Source organism: Ovis canadensis, chromosome 4 (assembly GCF_042477335.2).
Source record: "Ovis canadensis isolate MfBH-ARS-UI-01 breed Bighorn chromosome 4, ARS-UI_OviCan_v2, whole genome shotgun sequence".
Lineage (NCBI taxonomy): Eukaryota > Metazoa > Chordata > Mammalia > Artiodactyla > Bovidae > Ovis > Ovis canadensis.
This window is the reverse complement of record NC_091248.1, coordinates 19,305,077-19,328,437: the sequence shown is the minus strand read 5'-3', so window position 1 is coordinate 19,328,437 and position 23,361 is coordinate 19,305,077. Positions and strand designations below refer to the sequence as shown.

The window sequence follows — 23,361 nt, the reverse complement described above, 5'->3', positions numbered from 1 at the left end:
GCCACCGGCCTTGGGAGTGCTCTGGAGGGAGGGAACCTGGGTCCTTGACTGGTGCTTCTCCCAAGGATGCCAAGCAGCTCTGGCGTGGAGCAAGGCAGGCCTGTGACCACTTCCCTTCTGCAGCTGGTGCCCCTCCCGACGCAAGGCAGAGGGGGGGCCCCCACTCTCTGGATTCTGGGCTTCTGCATGAACGGATTTTCTGGCCCAAAGATACCAGTGGTGATGTACCTATTTTGCTTTCAAACATACAGCTTCAGCGAGGAGAGATTAAGCAGAATGTGATTTCCGTTCCTCCCCCACCCCATCCACTTCTAATTGATTATAACCCTTCCTCTCTTTCTGTAACAACAAGCTAGAAGCACCTGGCTCCCTGGGCTTGGAGGGCAGATTCTGCGGGCTTAGCAGGAGGGCCCTAGGATGTGTCCCAAAGAGGCACAGTTGGCCAGAAACACCACGGCCTCTTTTCAGCTGAAAGTCAGCTGCACAGGTGTTTTTCTCCCGGGCATCGTTCCTCGTGCCCAGCACACACTCCGGTTTCTAATATAGGTTTCTTATTGACAGTTTGTTTTGGCTTGAGACCAAGAAAGTGAGGGCAAACACGCAGTGCAGACGTTCTGATACCAGCTGCTCGTGTTGAATAAACATCACCAGTAACCCTTCCTCCCACGAAAGGTGACTCCACAGAGAACACCGTGGCGGACAAGCAGCCGCCGCCAAACGCAAGGGGACGGAGAACGGTGGTGCTGCCGCGTGCAGCGGAAGCACTCCCAGGCAGCGGAGCAGCCTCGGGGGCGGGGCTGGGGGCAGCAGGCCGCCCTTGGTGGGCGGGGCCAGTGATGGGCTCGGCACCCCCTCCCGCAGGAGAGCCAGCAGCGCCCAGGCAAACAGGCGCCTTCCCTTCTTTCCCTGTTTATATCAGAGAGAAAACAGAGTGTGCGCAGGCCTTCCCCACTCCAGCACATGAAATCATTTTCTTTTTGATGTGGCTAGGAAAGTTTCTTTAAATAATTTATCCAGTCACAGGAAAAAAAAGAAGTCTGAGAGGAAAAAGATGCCCTTTTCAGCTAGCAATTCAATTGCTGACGACAACCAAAACAACCCGTGGGAATTCAAAACAATCACTTGATAAACTAAAGGCAAGAAGCCTGGGAAAATATACAGTTGATGACAGTCATATATGCTTAACTTCTATGTTCCATTTACAAATGGCCTTCTATTTACAAAGCTTCAGAGTTCTAGAACAATGGTGTCCAGTAGAAATGTGATATGAGCGACATGCGTAATTTGAAATCTTCTTGTAATCACATTAAAAAAGTGAAAAATAATAAGCAAATTACTTTTCATTAAATATTTAACATTATTTTTTAATTAGTATGGTAGCCACTGTACCCACAGCATAGTCCCTTCCCTGCCCTCATCTTAAATGTTTTTAAATGTTCCTTTGTTAGTATAGTTACAAAGTTTTAGCATTCTGAAAGGTATTCAGTTCAGTTCAGTTCAGTTGCTCAGTCTTGTCAGACTCTTTGCGACCCCATGAATTCCAGCATGCCAGGCCTCCCTGTCCATCACCAACTCCTGGCGTTCACTCAGACTCACGTCCATCAAGTCAGTGATGCCATCCAGCCATCTCATCCTCTGTCGTCCCCTTCTCCTCCTGCCCACAATCCCTCCCAGCATCAGTCTTTTCCAATGAGTCAACTCTTTGCATGACGTGGCCAAACTACTGGAGTTTCAGCTTCAGCATCACTCTTTTCAAAGAAATCCCAGGACTGATCTCCTTTAGAATGGACTGGTTGGATCTCCTTGCAGTCCATGGGACTCTCAAGAGTCTTCTCCAACACCACAGTTCAAAAGTATCAATTCTTCAGGGCTCAGCTTTCTTCACAGTCCAATTCTCACATCCATACATGACCACAGGCAAAACCTTGACTAGACAGACCTTTGTTGACAAAGTAATGCCTCTGCTTTTGAATATGCTATCTAGGTTGGTCATAACTTTCCTTCCAAGGAGTAAGTGTCTTTTAATTTCATGGCTGCAATCACCATCTGCAGTGATTTTGGAGCCCCCCAAAATAAAGTCTGACACTATTTCCACTGTTTCCCCATCTATTTCCCAAGAAGTGATGGGACCAGATGTTTAAATGATTCTAAATGCTCTTGCTGGCATAAAGATCCTTTAGTTACAAAACTGCAGTGTTCTAGAAAGTATACAATATATATAAATGTTTCTGTGGTCACAGAGTTCTCACAGTTAAGGGAGTTTCAGGGTCTAGAGTGTATAAAATGTTTCTAAATGCTCCCTTGTAGGATCTAGAATATATAGAATGTTTCTAAATGCTGCTAGAGTCACAAAGTTCCTTCCTAGAGCTAAGAAGTTGCAGAGTTCTAGAAAGTATAGAATATCTCTAAATGCTGCTAGGTCACAGGGCTCCTATAGTTACAAAGTTCTAGGGCTGCAAAGCCAGGAGCAGAGCCACTTTCTAGTCCCTCCACCCACGACCTGCAGGCTCAGTTCCATAAATGTCTTGAAACCATCAGCCCTGCAGACACTGGCATGGTTTCTCTCTTCCACAGCCCTCATGCCCACCACTCACAAAGAGGTGGGGGCTGAGAAGGAGCTTGGTGATTGCTAGGTGGAGGGTAGGCCGTCAGTGGACATTTAAGGGAGACATGCTTCCCCCAGAGAAGCTATAGTTTCTGTCTTTTGAGCCTCTGAACATGATTTCAGTGTGATCTACTGTTGAAAACCAGAGCCTGATACCCACTTACCCAGTCGCTCTCATTTACTCCTTATAGCATACCTGTAGTCCATGGGGTCGCTAAGTCGGACATGACTGAGCAACTTCACTTTGACTTTTCACTTTCATGCATTGGAGAAAGAAATGGCAACCCACTCCAGTGTTCTTGCCTGGAGAATCCCAGGGACGGGGGAGCCTGGTGGGCTGGCATCTATGGGGTCACACAGAGTTGGACACGACTGAAGTGACTTAGCAGCAGCAGGAGCATACCTATGGAACTAATGTTCCCAAAACAGACTCAGGAGTGAGAGTTTCACAAGATTGATACACCGAGAGATGAACTGCCTGATTCCAGCAAGACTGCCTTTAGGACATGAGAGTTTAGAGATAATGCTGGTTCCACCAGCATCCCTGTAAGCAGGCAGGAGGTAACAGCCCTCTGTCTCTCTCAACGTCTTGTTATTGTTCAGTCGCTCAGTCACGTCTGGCACTTTGTGACCCCACAGACTATAGCCCCCCAGGCTCCTCTGTCCATGGGATTCTGCAGGCAAGAACACGGGAGTGGGGTGCCATTGCCTCCTCCATCTCCCCATCTCAGTTCAGTTTAGTTCATTCGCTCAGTCCTGTCCGACTCTTTGTGACCCCATGAATCGTAGCACGCCAGGCCTGCCTGTCCATCACCAACTCCCGGCGTTCACTCAGACTCACGTCCGTCGGGTCAGTGATGCCATCCACCAATCTCATCCTCTGTCGTCCCCTTCTCCTCCTGCCCCTAATCCCTCCCAGCATCAGAGTCTTTTCCAATGAGTCAACTCTTCACATGAGGTGGCCAGACTACTGGAGTTTCAGCTTTAGCATCATTCCTTCCAAAGAAATCCCAGGGCTGATCTCCTTCAGAATGGACTGGTTGGATCTCCTTGCAGTCCAAGGGACTCTCAAGAGTCTTCTCCAACACCACAGTTCAAAAGCATCAGTTCTTTGGTGCTCAGCCTTCTTCACAGTCCAACTCTCACATCCATACATGACCACTGGAAAAACCATAGCCTTGACTAGACGGACCTTGGTCGGCAAAGTAATATCTCTGCTTTTGAATATGCTATCTAGGTTGTTCATAACTTTTCTTCCAAGGAGCAAGCGTCTTTTAATTTCATGGCTGCAGTCACCATCTGCAGTGATTTTGGAGCCCCCCAAAATAAAGTCTGACGCTGTTTCCACTGTTTCCCCGTCTATTTCCCGTGAAGTGAGGGGACTGGATGCACGCACGGGTGTGTGCGCAAGGTTTCTTTTCAGACAAAGATAAACAATTAACTCAGGCAGATGGTCAGAGGCAGACACAGTTACATGGATTCTTCAGCATATCGTTTCTGTCCTTCCTCAGGCAGTTTTAAATAAACAACATCAACGATAATAATGATAAAACCAGCCATCAATTTCTGAAGGCTAGCAATATGTCAGGGACCATTCTAAGGGGGTGGTACCGTAGATCTCCACTGTACTGACAAGAAAACTGAAGTGAGTGGTCAAGTCCCGAAACTACAATTAAGCATCACCTCACACAGGCCAGAAGGGCCATCATCAAAAAGTCTACAAACAATAAATGCTGGAGAGGATGTGGAGAAAAGGGAACCCTCCTACACTGTTGATGGGGATGTAAATTGGTTGCTGCCACTACGGAGAACAACATGGAGGTTCTTCAACATAGAAAAACAGAGTTAATATATGACCCAGTAATCCCCCTTCTGGGCATATACCCAGAGAAAATAATAATTCAAGAAGCGCATGTACTCCAATGTTCATTATAGCAGTATTTACAACAGCCAGAGTATGGAAGCAACTTAGATTCCCATCAACAGAGGAAGGGATAATCAAGATTTGGTATGTGTGTGTGTATATATATATATATACACACACATATGTATATATGTATATACATATATATAGTATGTATATGTATATGGTATGTGTATATATATATATATATATATATACAGAGAGAGAGAGAGAGAGATACCTAAGAAAGAATGAAATAATGCCTTTTGCAGCAACATGGATGCACCTAGAGATTATCATATTAAGTGACATAAACTAGACAATGATAATTATCACATGATATCACTTCTGTGTGGAATCTATAAAGAAAAGGTGATATAAATGAACTCATATACAAAACAGAAAAAGACCCACAGACATAGAAAACAAACACGCAGTTACCAAGTGGGGAAAGAGGAGGAGGGATACATTAGGAGCTTGGGCTTGACATACACACACCACTATATATAAAATAGATAACCAACAAGGGCCTACTGTATAGCAGAGGGAACGACACTTAATGTTTTGTAATAACCCACGAGGGAAAAAATACAGAAAACATAAGGGGAAAGAATATGAAAAAGAACAGGTATGTGTGGCTGAATCACTCCGCTGTCACCGGAAACTAACATGACACGGTAAGCCAGCTATGTCGTCGTTCAGTCGCTGAGTTGCGTCCAGCTCTTTGCGACCTCATGAACTGCAGCACGCCGGGCTTCCCTGTCCATCACCATCTCCTTGAGTTTGCTCAAACCCGTTTCCATTGAGCCAGTGATGCCATCCAACCATCTCATCCTCTGTTGCCCCCTTCTCTTCTTTCCCTGAATCTTTCCCAGAATCAGGGTCTTTTCCAATGAGCCAGGTCTTCGCATCAGGTGGCCAAAGTATTGGAGCTTTAGCTTCAGCATCAGTCCTTCCAGTGAATATTCCTGGTTGATTTTCTTAAGGATTGACTGGTTTGATCTCCTTGCTGTCCAAGGGGCTCTCAAGAGTCCTCTCCAACACCACAGTTCAAAAGCATCAATTCTTCAGTGCTCAGCTTTCTTTATAATCCAACTCTCACATCCACACATGACTACTGGAAAAACCATAGCTTTGATTAGACAGACCTTTGTTGGCAAAGTGATGTCTCTGCTTTTTAATACACTGTCTGGGTTGGTCATGGCTCTTCTTCCAAGAAGCGAGAAGTCAAGGCACTGACTCAGGGCAGATATGATGCCAGGCAGTCTGACCACGGACTTTCTAGTCTTCATGTTGAGTTGCTCTGTAAGTATGAGGAGAGTTGGCCTGCATCATACATGAAGGAAAGATGCGTTGGGAAGGAGAGCGTCTGTGGGCGTCACGCCTCCTACTCAGGGCAGGACTGTGAAGAGGTCACTCCTAGGTTCCCTCAGGATGATGGGCCATCACCACATGGGCTGAATTCTTCCTGAAGCACGTTATTTACTGTCTGTTATACATTTAGAGGGAGACTCTGGAAATTTGACGTCCCACTTGCTGAGTCAAATTTGAACTGAGAGCATAGATTTATTTTGCAATGCAAATTATAATTGGACTTGATGCAAAACATATCATTTTCAGATCACAGCACACAAAGCGTACTCCAGTCATCCCCAAGCCTTCATGTTTGCTCTCTTTAGAAGACTGGTGTTTATTCTCAAGACTTTCCAATTCAAAATCTTCGCTGCCACAGCATTAATTGGAGGCCAGCCAATGCTACCCTTGAGGAAGGGGTAGTCATGACTGCAAGGAGCAGAGACTTCAAATTCAAGTGCATGAGCAGGAGCCGTGCACTTTGTCACTGGACTGAACAGCTCAAGAAAAAATGCTTTAAGTTGAGGCCAACACCACAGGCTCTCCTTGGACAGGCAGCAGCAGCTCTGCAGCAAACAATCCTTGCCTCCAATTTGTCAAAGTGGGACCCCTAGCCAAAAACGTCTGCGTGACTGGGCTATGTTAGCAGAGGACGGAGAAACAGCCCAGCAACTAGAGCTTTACAGACCTTACAAACTGGGGTCCTTGCAGGTCACAAAGGATATTCCACCATTCCTTCCCATACTTAATGAATCCCTGTGCATCAGAGGGGTGACAGTAGTAAAGGGCACCCTAGCAAAGCTGAAAACCACAAACACTCCTTATTTCCCCTTGGGGACAGGTCCCATGCCAGAGATTCTAGAAGCTGGGGTGCTTGAGTCTGGTGGGGATGGTTTCACCACCCATCAGAACCCACATCCCACCTGCAGAGGCCCAGCTGTGCCTGTCACAGCACAGGGTAACTTCTGTTTCCTGAGCCTCTGAGGCCTGGCACTCCAAGGGTTGAGAGGCCTATCACAGCCAGGCTCTAGACCATCACAGCAAGAACATGTCCCCAGAGACACAAATGGCACCTTAGAATGAGCTGTAGTAGCCAGGTGTTAGAATCATGCAGGGTGGAGCCAGGAGGCAGATTCAGGGAGCGTCAGCAGGCACTGAGATCAGAGTACCATCTCCTTCCAGCGGCCACCCTCTCTACAGGTGGCCCAGGGGCATCCAGCACAGGAAGGGAGGACCTGGCAGCTTGAGCAAATACACGACTGTCCCTGTTGCCCTGTCCATCTTCTCCTGGGAGCACAAGTGTGGAAAATCATGTTCTTTGTTATTACTGCATCTCCCAATCATTGAACGTGTGTGCTCCTGGGCAGAGCTCCAATATAGGGCCCTTTCTAGGTGGGCAAGGTCAAGACCACACCTCTGTGAACAGCAGTGGGCTCTGCTCTCTGACTATTTCAGCTTGATTCTGAGCTGTCAAATCCCGAGCATAGGTTCTTTTCTCATTGAACTTGACCCCTGGCTAGTCTGGACACCTGAAATCATCTGCTCCATTGTGAATCACATACGCTCTCCCGACATGCTCTCTGGCCCAGGACTGGTCAGCCCCTGCAACAGTCTGGCCAACCCTCCCCTCTGCCTTCAGCCTTCAGTGCCTTTTTGCTGGCCAGGCTCTCAATGCCCTAGTCTGCAGCAGGACCAAACAGCACATGCCTGGAGGCACCACTTATCAGGAGCAGTGCATTGCTTCTCTAGCCTCTCTGTCTGGGGTGCGTATGTGCAAGTGCTGCATGACGGGGTAAAGGATGACACAGGGCAGCATATCTCCAACAGTGCTCAGTGGAACTCATTCTATAAGACATTAGAGGCTGAGCAGAGGTAGGATTCAGATAGGTAGCTTTGCTGCAGAATTTGTAAGAGACTTGATACTCTTGTATTTCAAGGGGAGAATACAGAAGTTCTAAAATTTATTCTGAAGAATTATTTTTCAAGAGATAGATCCCAGGAGATACCCAGATCATCACAGTGGCTCTGCAGTTGCTAGATGAGTGAGCAGAGCAGGACGTGCTGAGGTGTCGAGCACTCCGCGAAGCCCACATCTGGGACCTGCCCGCCCAGCACACAGATGTGTGTGTGTGTGTGTGTGTGTGTGTGTGTTTGGCCCTGAATGCTTGAAATGGTTTCCAAGATTTAAAATTTGGGAGACCCCACAGAAAAAAAATCTAGATCTCTGGCTTCTCTTCAAAAGCCAGCCACAGCGGCTCTATAATCTCTCAAGGTGACAACTGAAGGAAACCACGGGCTTGCACTCTTTAGAGAAAACTTGTGCTTTCCCCTGCACCCTGTGACCTCTGAGTCTGTAACTCTTGCTTAACATGGTTGCCACCGATTTTAAAAAATCTTGACATCGATAAATAAAGTTATGCATTTGGACAGAAAAATGTAATACACCCTGCTGAAGTCTCTGAGTACACCTAGTGTGTCAATGGAGATCACTCTTGTTTTTAAAAAGAAAAACTATAGACATTCTATGGAAAATAATGTGCAGAGAGTTGATCCCAGCTCTGAGCAAACAAAGGAACAACACAGACAGGGCAGCGGGCCCCAGAGATCGCTGTCATCTTTTTTTGACGCTGAAGCCTAAAAGCGGCAGGTTGGTGTGCCATGAACATTCACGGTGCTCCGATTCCTAAACTAACAGCGACGATTTAGTCAGTGGGCCCCCCTCAACGGTCATTCAGCAGGCACTGAACATATGCACAGGCACCCAGCAGCTGCCTCACCTGTGAGAGGGAGAAGGCGTTATCTGCCCAGGCATAAGCAAAGTCGAGGCTCAGCAAAGTTAAGTGGATCCACAAAGGCCAAGCAACTAGTCCGTGGTGGTGGGGTTCCATGTGGGTATGTGAGGGTCTGGAACCCCCTCCTTTCCCTCTACATTACTCTCAAATTCAGCGGCACCCCAGAGAACAGGACAGATAAACATGACCTGCTCCCTGTCTGAATAAATCATCAGGTTCCAAAGACCCTGTGATTATTCCGGCTGTGGCAGCAGACAGCAGGATCATACTTGAAGTCAGCAAGATTCTACCTCTGGATTAATGCCAGGAAACCCACCAGGACTCTCCCATGAGCATCCCTCAGTACTGAAGTAACATATCTGATTAGTGTCAGATATAGAGCTCAAGGTGTACCAGCCCCATGCAAAACAACCAGACCCTTTTGAAGATTACTAGAGGAGCCTGGTGGGCTGCAGTCCATGGGGTCGCTAAGAGTTAGACACGACTGAGCGACTTCACTTTCACTTTCCACTTTCATGCATTGGAGAAGGAAATGGCAACCCACTCCAGTGTTATTGCCTGGAGAATCCCAGGGACAGGGGAGCCTGGTGGGCTGCCGTCTATGGGGTCGCACAGAGTCGGACACGACTGAAGCGACTTAGCAGCAGCAGCAGCAGCAGCAGAAAGCTATTCTCCTTTACATTTAAGTGGATGATGAAGGAAATGAAATAATTTCCCTCTGCAAACAGGCCAATCTCAGTTCAAGGTATCCAATATGGGCCAGAGGCAAAAGGGACCAATTGCCACCTTCTCATTTCCTGTCTAATAAAATACAGTCTTGGAATTTTGCTTAAGATTAGAGAGCCTTACTATGAGAGTGTGTATACAACCACCTAGGGGAATGCTTGTGATAAACTGATAACTAAAAGTAAACCAAAATAAAAGAGTATTGACACCACAGTTAGATTAACCACACAGAGACTTGAGTGTTCATTTGGACAAAGCAGAAACAAAACAAAAAATATAAGGGCACTCACTCATTTTGGTGATCAACTTACACTTAAAAAATCCTATTTTACCTCTATTAATGTTTCAAAACCTTGTGTGATTGGCTCTTAAAATGATCTTAAAGGTGAAAAAATAGATTATCATATTAAGTGAAGTAAGCCAGACAGAGAAAGACAGGTATCATATGCTATTGCTTATATGTGGAATCTAAAAGAAGAAAAAAAAGATACAAATTAACTAATTTCCAAAATGGCAAGAGACTTACAGACACAGAAAACAAACTTATGATTATGAAAGGGGAAAGGGGGTGGGGGATAAATTAGGATATTGGGATTAACATATACACACTACAATGCATAAAACAGATAAACAGCACGGACTTACCGTATATATAGTACAGCAAATTCTACTCAATATTTTGTAATAACCTATAAGGGGAAAGAATCTGAAAAAGAGTGTGTGTGTGTGTGTGTCTGTGTGTGTATATGTGTGTGTGTATGTGTATGTATGTATGTATGTGTGTGTATATGTGTGTGTGTGTGTGTGTGTGTGTGTATGCATATATGGGCTTCCCTGGTGGCTCACACAGTAAAGAATCTGCCTGGAATGCAGGAGACCTGGGTTCGATCCCTGGGTTGGGAAGATCCCCTGGCAAAGGGAATGGCAACCCACTCCAGTATTCTTGTGTAGATAATTCCATGGACAGAGGAGCTATAGTCCATGGGGACACAAAGAGTCAGACACAACTGAGTGACTAACACTTCTACTTTCACATGCATTTTTGGGGATCAAAAATCACTGCAGATGGTGACTGCAGCCATGAAATTAAAAGACACTTATTCCTTGGAAGGAAAGTTATGACCAACCTAGATGGCATATTAAAAGCAGAGATGTGACTTTGTCAACAAATGTCTGTCTAGTCAAGGCGATGGCTTTTCCAGTGGTCATGTATGGATGTGAGAGTTGGACTATAAAGAAAGCTGAGTGCAGAAGAATTGATGCTTTTGAACTGTGGTGCTGGAGAAGACTCTTGAGAGTCCCTTGGACTGCAAGGAGATCCAACCAGTCCATCCTAGAGGAGACCAGTCCTGGGTGTTCATTGGAAGAACTGATGTTGAAGCTGAAACTCCAGTACTTTGGCCACCTGATGTGAAGAACTGACTTGTTGGAAAAGACCCTGATGCTGGGAGAGATTAGGGGCAGGAGGAGAAGGAGATGACAGAGGATGAGATGGCTGGATGGCATCAGCGACTCAATGGACATGGACTTGGGTGGACTCTGGGAGTTGGTTATGGACAGGGAGGGAGGCCTGGTGTGCTGTGGTTTATGGGGTCACAAAGAGTCGGACATGACTGAGTGACTGAACTGAACTGACATACATATCTATGCGTGTATATACATACAATATATATGTGTGTATATACATATAACATATATGTGTGTATACATATATAAATGTGGCTCAGAGGTTAAAGCGTCTGCCTGCAATGCAGGAGATCTGGGTTCGATCCCTGGGTCGGGAAGGTCCCCTGGAGAAGGAAATGGCAACCCACTCCAGTATTCTTGCCTGGAAAATCCCATGGACGGAGGAGCTTGATGGGCTACAGTCCACGGGGGTCGCAAAGAGTCGGACACGACTGAGCCACTTCACTTCACTTCACTTCACATATATAAAATATACGTGTGTATATACATATACTATGTATGCCTGTATACATATATAAAATACATGTGTGTATATACATATATATATAGACTATGTGTGCATGTATATATATATAAAATGTGTGTATATACATATACTATATATGTGTGTATTAAGCGTCTGTCTACAATGTGGGAGACCCGGATTCGATCCCTGGGTCGGGAAGATCCCCTGGAGCAGGAAATGGCAATCCACTCCAGTACTATTGCCTGGAAAATCCCATGGACAGAGGAGCCTGGTAGGCTACAGCCCATGGGGTCGCAAAGAGTCGGACACGACTGAGTGACTTTACCTTATACATATATAAAATATATGTGTGTATATACGCAAATGAATCACTGTACACCTGAAGCTAATGTGGTATACTTCAATAACAAAAGAGAAGGATAAGACGCTGAGGATTAACCTGCCTTTCTAATTATGAATGGAGCAAGGAATTGTAACAGGGCGCTGATGCAGAGACATATTAACCAGTCTATGGAAAGAGTACAAGGAACAGACTGATGTGTATATGGAGACTTGATAGAGGACTGACATGGAACTAGGAATCAGTGGGGAAATAGATTCCTTCTTCATGTCACACCTGAAAATAAACTCCAGGTGAACAAGAAGCCCAAAGGCGAGAAAGCAACACTGAAGCTTTTACAAGAAATTCTGACAATCTTTAGTCCTCTGCGGTATCAGAAGGGTCTCTCAAATATTCAAATACCATATACATTCCAGAGAAGGAGGACAAATTCAACAATATTGAAATCAAAAAGCATTTTTATACAATAAAATAAAACAAAGCTAAATTCAAGCCACAGTATTAGAGACTCTTTGTGTATATATAACTAAGGAGACATTAATGATTAAGAAAAAAGTAACATCCCCAAATTTTGTTTGAAAAAAGGCTGTGAAAAGACAATTCATAGAAGAGGAAACTGACTTTCTAGCATACATGTGACAAGACGCTCATCCTTACCAATCAGAGTCGTGTACCTTAAAGCCACAGAGATGCCACTCGGCACCTACAGGAGTGCAGCAATGCAGACGCCCGCTGGCCCACATACTGGTGTGGATGTTGGCGGGCAGGGCTCTACAGACATTGCAGGGCGTGGCCGCCAGCTCATCATTTCAGAGAGCAATTTGCCAACATTCCAAAAAGCTGAATTTTCTCTGAAGGTCTAATCATTCCTCTTCTAAAAAACTGTATCTATACATATGTATAACTTGCTCATTGACTCCAGGGGTGCAAAACCAGAATGACTCAAGTGTCCACTCATGAAGAGATGGATAAGCGGGTGGACTAATGGCACACTCGTCCCCAGGGATGAACCTTGAACACACAACACTGAGTGGAAACAGACTATGGTACCGTTTATATGAAAGGCAAAAGTGAAAAGCGGATACTAAGCATTATTTATAAATGCCTGCGTAGCTAGAAATAGCATGAAGACAGAGCCAGGTGCAACACATCCCCAGTCAGGGTGTGGCGACCTCTGAGGGCGCCTGGCACACAGGGATCCCTACTGGCTCACGGGACAGAGACCTCCATCCTCGAGGCTGGAGTGGACCCCCGTCCCCGCTGGCCCGTGCCTCACCTCAGTCGCCGGTTCTCAGAGCTGCTCCTCTCCCACTGGGGGCTCCGCGGGGGGCCCGGCTCTGGTGTCCCAGCCAGGTCCTGGTCGCTGCAGTCCTCCTGGTCTGTGCCCCACTTGTCTTTGGACTTCGTGCTGTCGTGCTGGGAATCCAGGGACACGATGTCCGAGGGGGAGCTCATCACTCCTGAGTCCTCGGTGGTGTCCTCCGAGGCGAAGCAGCTGCCGACAGACACGGTCTCCTCGGCCTCCGATGGCACTGGGGGGACCCCGTCCACACTGCAGGGGCCGCCGGGCCCCACGGACAGGCTCACTGGACGAGACACACAAGGGGAGGTCAGCCACCACGCCAGTGAGCTCCCCCGGCCCGACTTGCCTGAAACTGCGTCTGTGATGGGAGCAACATTTTCCCTCAAAAATCAGCATGTTTTTAATTAACCTTTGAGATTTTTATCCTGTACATGACTATACGTAAGTGTGTGTGTGTTAGTCGCTCAGCTGTGTCTGACTCTTTAGGACCCCATGGACTGTAGCCCTTCAGGCTCCTCTGCCCATGGATTTCTCCAGGCAAGAATACTGGAGTGGGTTGCCGTTTCCTTCTCTAGGGGATCCGCCCAATCCAGGGATTGAACCCAGGTCTCCTGCATTGCAGGCAGATTCTTTATCATCTGAGCCAGCAGAGAAGCCTGCCTATGGGTAAACACATTAAAAAAAATTCAGACTAACGACATGATGAATATAATTGTTTCTAGTCTGATCCTTGGTTTAACAGAAGTTGTTTGAACATGAATATTTTTTCTTTTAAATTAAAGCTTTCAAAATGGAAACAGGGTTCAAAATAACTAGTCTTGTCCAGGAACTTCTAACAAGTATTCCTCAGAAACATGTGCAATTTGTCTTACTGTATTAATGACACTTTTCATCAGTGTCTGGCTCTCCGTTTATTTTTATACGTGAGACAGTAAGATATCGTTTAAATAAGAGATGTTCTTCGAAGAGAACCCTCGAGTAAAATTTAAAAGAACAAGGACAAAAGCGTCCTTGGTTGAGGTCACTGGCTACTGAGCACTGAATGTGCACAACGCAGGGGAGCAGAAGGAACCGATGCCCAGAGTTGTAACTCGCTCTGGAGGCCTGAATTCATTCCACCCAACTCGAACTGAGATGCTGGAGGCACATCTGTCCAGCCATTAGGAGGGACAGTAGGCGTAACGAAAGTGAGGGGTCCATTTTTCTGATACTGAGCGTTGCAGTGGTCTAAGACTGTTCCCTGAAAGCTCCACACTTGGAGAGGAAGCCCCCTAATATTGAGGTGGGAGGACAGGTGTCTAGAACTCTGGCTCAACTGCAGACCAGAGCTGTGTGTTTTCACTGAATATAGAAATAGCTTTTAAACCTCAAGACATATGACCTGCATGCTGCTTATGGTCATCCAGGAAAGAGCGATTGGGTTGTGCTGTGGTTTCAGCGTTTTTTTTTTTTTTTTTTTTTTTTGGGAAATTGTTCCTTTGGTAAGTTAAGCTGTTGGAAGCCTAAAATGGATCAAGACCACACACATGCTGAGTGTAAACTCCACAGGCTCGGACAACGACAGACAAGCGACACATTCATCACAGTCAAGACAGTGGATATTTTAACCAGACAGCAGACGAGAGACAGACAATGAAGAAAACCAAAAGGACACCAAGGAGAAAATCCCCTGAGGTGTTGCTTTCTTTGTGATCCCGCAAATAAACAAAAGAATGTGAATAAAAAACTGCTAGATAGTTAACAAGAGAGCTCACAAAGAAAGATCAGAAACATAAGGGAGGGATTGTTTGGAGAAGCGAGTGCGCAAGGCAGTGTGTCTGAACGCAGTGAACGCTTCTGAACAAGAACCTCTTTCTCTTAGCTCTCTTCCTGTCTTTTGTTGCAAGGCTCTTAATTAGAGGGCAAATACATAGAAGAAACACCGCCTGCAGATTAATACCACCAAGCCTTTCCTGCCAGGGGTCTGCTGAGACGCGGTCACACCTCAGATGCTGGGCACCAGCTGCTTTGCCCACACAGCTGGCGACTCTACCTGACATGTCACTCCTGGACCCTCCTGCCAACCCCACTCAAAGCTGCTCCCTTGCCCGGCCGTCAATGGTGGCCCCGATGGCTGAGCAGACTCTGGTTTCCTGCTTTCTCTTTGTCACCATCAGTGAACAAGTAGGTCAAACTAACACTTTTTCTCTGCAAGGTAAAAAGAGCACAGTGATGGAGCATACAGGTTTCTGGCCACAGAGACCTGGATTCAAACCCAAGGAGGGCGGGTGACTGGTTGCCTGGGGGCAGGTCCCTGGACCCTCTGCCTCAGTTTCTTCCGGGAGAGGACGCGGTGATCCTCCCACGGGCATGGACTGAGATGAGGACCAGGTGTGGAGCCAGCCCACTGCCTGGTGCCCCTGGCATGTCTCCAGAGCAGAATGCATGCCAGGTTCGGAAGGGCCCCCTGACTGGACTTGCGGACACAGGTCCAAGAGTCTCAGCCCTCTGGTGATTCGCAGTTCATGGGGGACAGACGAGCACACCAAGACTGGCAGCGCCACGTGCTGAGACCAGCACCGGGAGTGTTTGCACAGGGGGAGGCGCTGGGCTGGTCACAGGGAGCTCTCAGCACAGAGCAGGTCCTGGATAAGTGCGCGGTCCAGCTCTGCCCCCCACTGCTCCAGCGGGCATCACTCAAGTGTAAAGGGACCTCAAGAGCCTGCGACCTGAGGAAACACTGGGGCAGCCCCCCACCTTGGGGTAACACAAGAACCACCTGCTGCGAGCAGGCTTCCAGGCACTCCCATGCCCTGGAAACTCAGAAGGCATCTTTGGTAAGGGAGGACTTCGTCTGCCCCTTTTGATCTGGTTATAAGATTGAGGATGCTTGTCTGGGCTTGTTTTATATCCCTCAGAAGTTTTGAGGTGAAAATAGTTGTGAATCCCCAAACTCAATCTAGCCAATGGCAAATGCTTACTCAGCAAGAGTTGAGCAGCCTCTACCCAGCTGGATGTGTTAAACCACTGAAACTCACTGTGAAGGGTATGAGTGCTTGCGCGCCCCTTCCCAAGCGAGTCCTTTAATTCTGGAGGATGACCTTTCCCAGGGCCCAGGGTTCTCTGTCCTCGAACCTGATGGACAGGTGTTGGTGCAGGTCCATGCGTATGCCTGCTCCAGGATGCGGAGCCCGCACTGGGCGGCAGGCGAGGAGACCTGCTCTCAGGGAGCCTGCGGTGTGTGGTGGGGACGGTCACACAGGGTCAGAAGGGCAGCTGCCTAGACGACCGAGGGGGAAGGAAGAGGGGTGGCAGCACTTGAAGCCTGCAGGTGTCATAAGCACCAGCAAGGTGGGGAGAGCGAGGATGGGAGGACGCTCGGAGCACAGGGTGGGTCTTCCAGCCAGAAAGAGAAATCAGCTCTTGCAAAGGCTCAAGACTCCTGTGAACCACTTTTGGGGGAGCTTTTTTGAACTAAAAAAATAAACCTTTTTTTTGAACTAAAAAGTTATTACCGCAGAATTTTTGCAAATGTGGAATGGCACAATTTATTTTTAGCAGATGCCAAATACACATTCATAATTAAATTATCTTCCAAATAAATAGCCACAGAGCCCAATTCAGGAAATTTAATGTTTCCATTGTCCTCCACCTGAATTATATAATCCCATAGCTCAAATGCCATTATAGCTAAATGCAAGCTTTGGAAAATTCTCAAGCTTGAGCGTAAGGCAGAAAGCGCTAGCCTAAGACTGCATGCATGCATACTCAGTTGTGTCCAAGCTCTCTGTGACCCCATGGTCTGTAGCCCGTCAGGCTGCTCTGTCCATGGGATTTCCCAGGCAAGAATGCTGGAATGGGTTGCCATTTCCTTCCAGAGGATCTTCGGACTCAGGGATCGAGCCTGAGTCTCCTGTGGCTCCCACACTGGCATGTTACCACTGCACCACATGGGAAGCTCAACTTAAGGCTGCTAATTCCTTAAGTTGGACACAGTCATTTCAGTCTGGCATGAGTCCCACTGAGTTTTTCTTTCATAAAGTCACCCAAGAAAGTTTCAAACACCAAATGTAAATATCTTTCAGGTATTTTTGTTATGGTTCATTTTTATTATTTTATTAAATCAAATATCTTGTATGTTATGCTATTGCTTATTTCCTGGTCATTATGAAAGGAAATTGGTCAAGAGTCTGTTTCACCAGCTTTATCTGCCTAAAGAAAATATCTCAAAAAAAGACTAATCTCTTCCTCATCTCATCACGACACCTATGGCTCCCTTTCACAAGCTGACAAGCCATGCTCCCATCTCCTGTCTCAACCCATCTTGATTTAGTTCCCTTTGGTTCATGTATTGGGAATAACGGGGAAAAATAAAGTAGTTACACGTGGGTACTTTAGAACTGCTGCTGCTGCTGCTAAGTAGCGTCAGTCGTGTCCGACTGTGCGACCCCAGAGACGGCAGCCCACCAGGCTCCCCCGTCCCTGGGATTCTCCAGGCAAGAACACTGGAGTGGGTTGCCATTTCCTTCTCCAATGCATGAAAGTGAAAAGTGAAAGTGAAAAGTGAAAGTGAAGTCGTTCAGTCGTGTCCAACTCTTAGCGATCCCATGGACTGCAGCCTACCAGGCTCCTCCACCCATGGGATTTCCCAGGCAAGAGTACTGGAGTGGGGTGCCATTGCCTTCTCCGGCTTCAGAACTACTGGGGTCAAACTGACCTGGTGTCTGTCAGTAATTTTGGTCATATACACCCCAAACTAATTTTGAACCATGTATTCCCACCTACACTTTAACCGACATTTGAAAATACACATCATGAGTTCAACTAGTTACAACAGATGTAACTTCATTGTAATTATTATTTAAATCTGTCTCATTATTTTACAAAATATAATAAAAGGCATCTGAACATGATAGTGTCTTGATATCCAGAACCCAGCATGTAAATTGGGTGAGCAGTTCTCCCTTTAAGAGGTAGCATTCTAGAGCACAGCTCTTCTTTCTGGAATTTACTCCCCTCTCCTGCACCACAAGAATCTCACATCATCCTCAATGAATGTACTTTGTGCTTGAGAGCTTTCCTACTGATTAAATAAAATATGTATATAAATTAAAATGCAATTTTTATTTCCTCTCTCAACAGAAGGTAGTGATTTTTTTCCTATACCGGGAAGTGATCATTGTAATCATGAACAGGAGCAAACTAATAAAAATTACATGAGTATTTCAGGAATGTTGACATTTCTTAAACAAAAAGGCAAAATGACATTAGAAATGCATCTATAATGACTCAGATTAGGCTTTTTTCAACTAATTCCTTAAAACTGACTGGTTACTTAGTACTAGAGCAAGGCAGCTGCTAAGTCGCTTCAGTTATGACTGACTCTGTGCGACCCCGTGGACTGCAGCCTACCAGGCTCCTCCGTCCATAGGATTTTCCAGGCAAGAGTACTGGAGTGGGTTGCCAGGCAGGGTTTGCTCTTAATGCAGTTCACATTTTTCATTCTTATCGCTATTAACACGTTATAAATCAGAGATGTATTATTAGATATTTTGTTATCCAGATGTTATTAAGTAGACATGTGTCAATATCACTTATGTAACAAATTGCTGACCACAGGTATTAGTTTCTGCAAAAATGCCCCGGGTCAATAATGACTTAAGAAACTCAAAAACCTTGTTCACACGAGTAAGTTGAAGCAAATTAAGTTTTGCTATAGTGACATCCCTCTGCTCGGTTTTTAAAACTTTGACTCTCTTACACATCACTTGATCGGCCACAAAATTTATGTTCAATGACATCTTAGTTGACAGTTTGCTCAGACCCTCTGTCCATTTGGTTGGAAAGAAAACTTGGAAATCACGTGATGTTCACCTGCTCGGCCCTCCAGCAGGAAGGCCATGTGTGCTTTGGTCAGGCAACAGGTAAGGTCTGCCCTCCTCAGGGAGCCACATGCAAGTGAGATTCCTGGTGGATGACAGCTTGGCATGTCTTTCGTGGTGGGGGAGAAGGGCATTCAGCAAAGGGGAGCTGGGAGGACCCCCGCCCAGATGCTGCCTGCTGTGAGCTCTCGGGTACGTCAGTTCTAAGAAAGAATGCCTGTGGACACATAGCATCTGGATATAGATTCCCTTGGAAAGTCTTACGGTCTCCCAGGAGAACACATTTCCAGGTCAAATCTGCCAACACACACAGAAGAGGTGAGTCAGGTTATGGGCGTGAGGGAACATGTGGAACCTGCCATGGGAAGACAGATTGGGGGCATTCTTCTACCCAGAGGAGACGGAAAGGGGCCAGCCCCTGGGTCTTGAGACAAGCAGAGTAGGGGCAGGCGGAGGAGGACAGTGAGACTAGAGGGTGAGCAGAGTCACACACACAGGCGGAGTGGGAGGCAGTGTGTGCTGGGAGGCTGGGCTGTGTGCCGTGTCTTATGCAGCTTGTGCAGCTGCGTCAGCACGCGCATGCAGAGGTCAGCAGGAGGAGCGGCGGACGGCTGGCCCCAGTTCTGGCTGCCTTCTTCCCCTGTTATCGACTCTTTCATTACAGTTTCCTCAAGGTGAAGTTTACATATTTATTCGTCTATGAACTGACAGTCTCTTTCCCTGGATGCGTACCATTTAATATTTTATATTTGGAAAAGAATATAAAAAAGAATGTGTATATCTATCTATCTATATGTATAACTGATCACTTTGCTGTCTAGTGGAAAATAACACATTATAAATAAACTATACTTCAATTAAAACTCATTATATAAAAAACACATTTTATATTAACATTTTTGTCCAAAAGCCCCACAGACCTAGGATCCTCAAATATACTGATGATGATAACAATGCAGCCAGTTCAACATAAGGCAGTATATGAATACATATTTTTTTTCAAGAAGGCAGGATAATAATGACCTTGAAATCATTTATGGGTCTAAAATTGACCTGAATTCTTTGAAGACTCACGTAATGTACTCTTGGCTTCAATCAATCTGTACTTCTCCAAAGAGTGAACCATAGCCCTAATCCTAGGACCCTAAAGTGCCTGTTAGAGACACAGAGAAAGTCCCCCTTTCTCCCGTGGTAAGAGAGGGCTGCTCTCTGAAAACCTATAGGGACGCCAGCTGCTGCTTCTGTCTTTCTGCACTGCCCCTTCCCTGACTGTGCTCCATGAGTTCCTCCTTCCTGGAGCTAAGCTTGTTTGCAACAGCTGGGAAGGTCTAACTGCCCCCTCTCTACTCCTGGCTGCTGGGTTGGGGTGTGAGATGAACCCAAACCTGGCCAATCAAGCATTGTGCAAAGAAGGGCATGTGTCTCAAGCTGGACCAATCAAAGCCTTTATCTGGGCCCTCCTGCCACAGCTGCTGGGCAAGTGGCCTCACTGGGCTGGAGCCCATGGAGTGGGAGGAGGCCTGGGTACTTACAGTCCTCTGGACCAGCACATGGGGAGGGCTTGTTCACAGACAGACAAGAGCACAGGCCTAAGACAGTGTTTGGGCTTGAGGACCCCACTGTGACCACAATAAGGATGTATTTCCTAAAATTCCCAGTTAGGTAAGCGAAAGAAATTTCACAAAAACCCACTTCTTTGTAACTAGTTCAAAACACATTTCTTGGAATTAAATAGTCTTGTCTAATAAATGTTTAAATTGCTCTGAATTTTGCATGAAATACATAGACACACACACACGCACACAGTTTCATATTATGGTGTTTCCATTACAGGAGCTTTAATTTTAAACTGTGCATATTAACTGTGACAGCTGCATACCATGTTTCCCTTTCCTGGATTTATTTTTCCCTATTCAGATTACACCTTTGAGTAATTCCAATCGTGGAATAATCCAGTTTAGGATCTAGTTTACTTTCTAAGGCCTCTGGTATCCGAAGATTGTCTTCACTTAATCCTTCACTATCAATATGGCTAAACTGAAGTAAGTTCATATCAAAATCCTCAAGAACAAATTCTTAGCACCACTGTTTCCTGGCATCTTGTCTCACAAATGAGAACACACGTGCTAGCGTGATTCTTGCTGACTATATACAACCTTATCTCTAGAAGCTAGTAAGATTCTCCTCTTCATCCATGAATATCCAAGATTTCACCAAAAAAAAAAAGTGTGTCTAAAGCCCATGACTCTGTGCCTGCATGCTAAGTCGCTGCAGTCGTGCCCGACTCTTTGGGACCCTTTGGACTGAGGCCCACCAGTCTCCTCTGTCCATGGGATTCTCCAGGCAGAACACTGGAGTGGGTTGCCAGGCCTCCTCCAGGGGGTCTTCCCAGCCCAGGGACGGAGCCTGCACCTCTTCTGTCTCCTGCACTGGCAGGCAGGTTCTTTTATCACCAGGGTTGCTTGGGAAGCCTGTGAGTCCCTAAGGATGGGTATTAATTTCCAAGGACCTTAGATGCTCTCTTTTCATGTGTTTTTCAACACAGCCTGCTCCTGTTTTATGTATGTAATAATCCATTAAGGTTTTCTGAAGCCATAACTATAAATATATATTTTAAAGTTCTGCTCTATTGCCTAAAGTCATTCTACTTTTTTTTGAAGTTGATTCCTCTGATCACTTTTTCCAAACATTGAAACATTTTTTATTTAGTAATTCTTCACTGGTTTTCTGTGCTAATCTTTTGTACATGTGGCCATCACTGGTGCCTTAGGATAGAGCAGACAGCCTTCTGGTGGATTGGGCTGAGCAGAGTCTCACAGGGCAAGAAAGAAGCCACTTTCTGGGGAGGACTCCATCTGGACGGGGTGGCTGGTTCCTCGCAGTAGCCACAACACTGACCTTGGCTGATGATTCTCAGACTCAGTTCAGCCATATTGAGGCTAAAGTTTCATTTTGTTTTCATGTGCCTGTTTTAGCAAATAGCTAGAAAGAACTCCTCCTCCACAGTGATGTCATGGCTTTAAGAATAGCCTGGGATACTAGACTGTTGGCTAACAACAATCAGATATTACAGTTCAACCTTGATATTTGAAACCATAAGGACAGTTGCGTTTAGATATTCTACAAAGTCCACATGGGTAATATTTACCTAATTCCTGATTTATCTAGTATCCTTTGTAGTATGAAAATAATTATTTGTATTTTGCAAATTATAAAAGAAGCCCCAGTCAACAAACGATTTCACGTATCCCTGAGGGTATGTGTTATTATAGACACATACTTTGCCAGGCCCATGAACAGGATAAGTCCATTCAAAATCAAACAAAATCATGTATTAAGCAAAAGTCAAATCAAGGTTCTTGCACCAAGAAAATCTGAGATGATTTTTGCTGAGAATACCTACATTTAAATGTTTTAAAATTTTTTCTTCCATGTTCTATGGAACAAGTCTTGGTTGCATTTGTTCAGAGATTTTACTATATTATAAAATATTTTTGATAAAAAGACTCAGCCGTCTTTTGCATGTGTATTTCTGGGGCCTCACCTCTGGGATGAGGATGGTGGTTTCTGCTATCAGGAACGGAGCTGATGCTTCAGTGTGTGAGATCAAAACAGAAGCCCTGCCCAGGTGGTCTGGGACACTCAGGATGGGAAACACATTTGATCAGCAGCTCAGAAAAGGTGAAGTTCAGGGACTGGCCAAGTTGCCAAACTGAATAGACTATGAGTCAGGCCTGGTATGAAGCACAGGTGAGTCGCCTGCCTTCTTGACAGGCGGTCTAAGAAAAATACCATCTGCTTCTCTGCTAGATTCTTCCAAGCGCTACTCCTTTGTCATCAGAACCCTAGAGAACAAAGCACGTGGCCTGCTTTTGCTTAGCTTTCTGTTAAGCGCTGTTCAGCCACTGCCACTGACCGAAAGCCAGCAGGAAAATGGCCAGAGGAGGAATGTTTTGCATCTGGTGGAGAACTTCTGTGGGAGATGCTATCATAGTACTCGGTGTCTTTTATAAAAGCACCCCTTTAATTTGTCCTAAAGTTTACACCTTTCTTTCCCTCCTTTTGGAGAAGGCAATGGCAACCCACTCCGGTGTTCTTGCCTGGAGAATCCCAGGGATGGGAGAGCCTGGTGGGCTCCCGTCAATGGGGTCACACAGAGTCGGACACATCTGAAGTGACTTAGTATATATTCCCTCCTTTTGATTAAAATGAATGCCTTACTATTTGGTCGAGTGGCCACCTGCCTGGCTTTTCTGCCTGATGCCCAGGAAGGTCAGGAGCAAAGTCAGTCTTTTTTAGAACTTTCACATGGATTCTCCCCAACCCTTCAGTTTTCATCACAAGTATCCCTAAGTTCTCTGGTGTTTATTCTTAAGCACTTTAGGAAATAAGGATTTTTAAAATAGCATATATATATACACACACAGATATATTCATATGTATATATGTGATATATACACATATGTTTATATAATATAAAATAAACAATATATTTTTATTATTTTGAATGTTTAAAATAATCAGCATCAGGGAAGTGGCCAAGAT

The 23,361-nt window shown here is 45.8% G+C and overlaps 1 protein-coding gene across 3 annotated transcripts in view; it reads right to left on the bottom strand.

Moving 5' to 3' along the window:
- Window positions 1-23,361, bottom strand: part of COBL (cordon-bleu WH2 repeat protein) — a 304,019-nt gene that overhangs the window by 22,003 nt on the left and 258,655 nt on the right. For all 3 annotated transcript variants that reach the window (XM_069587302.1, XM_069587304.1, XM_069587303.1), the window contains one exon: window positions 12,929-13,238. In XM_069587302.1, the coding sequence (XP_069443403.1) occupies window positions 12,929-13,238 (310 nt within the window). The remainder of the gene's footprint in view (window positions 1-12,928; window positions 13,239-23,361) is intronic.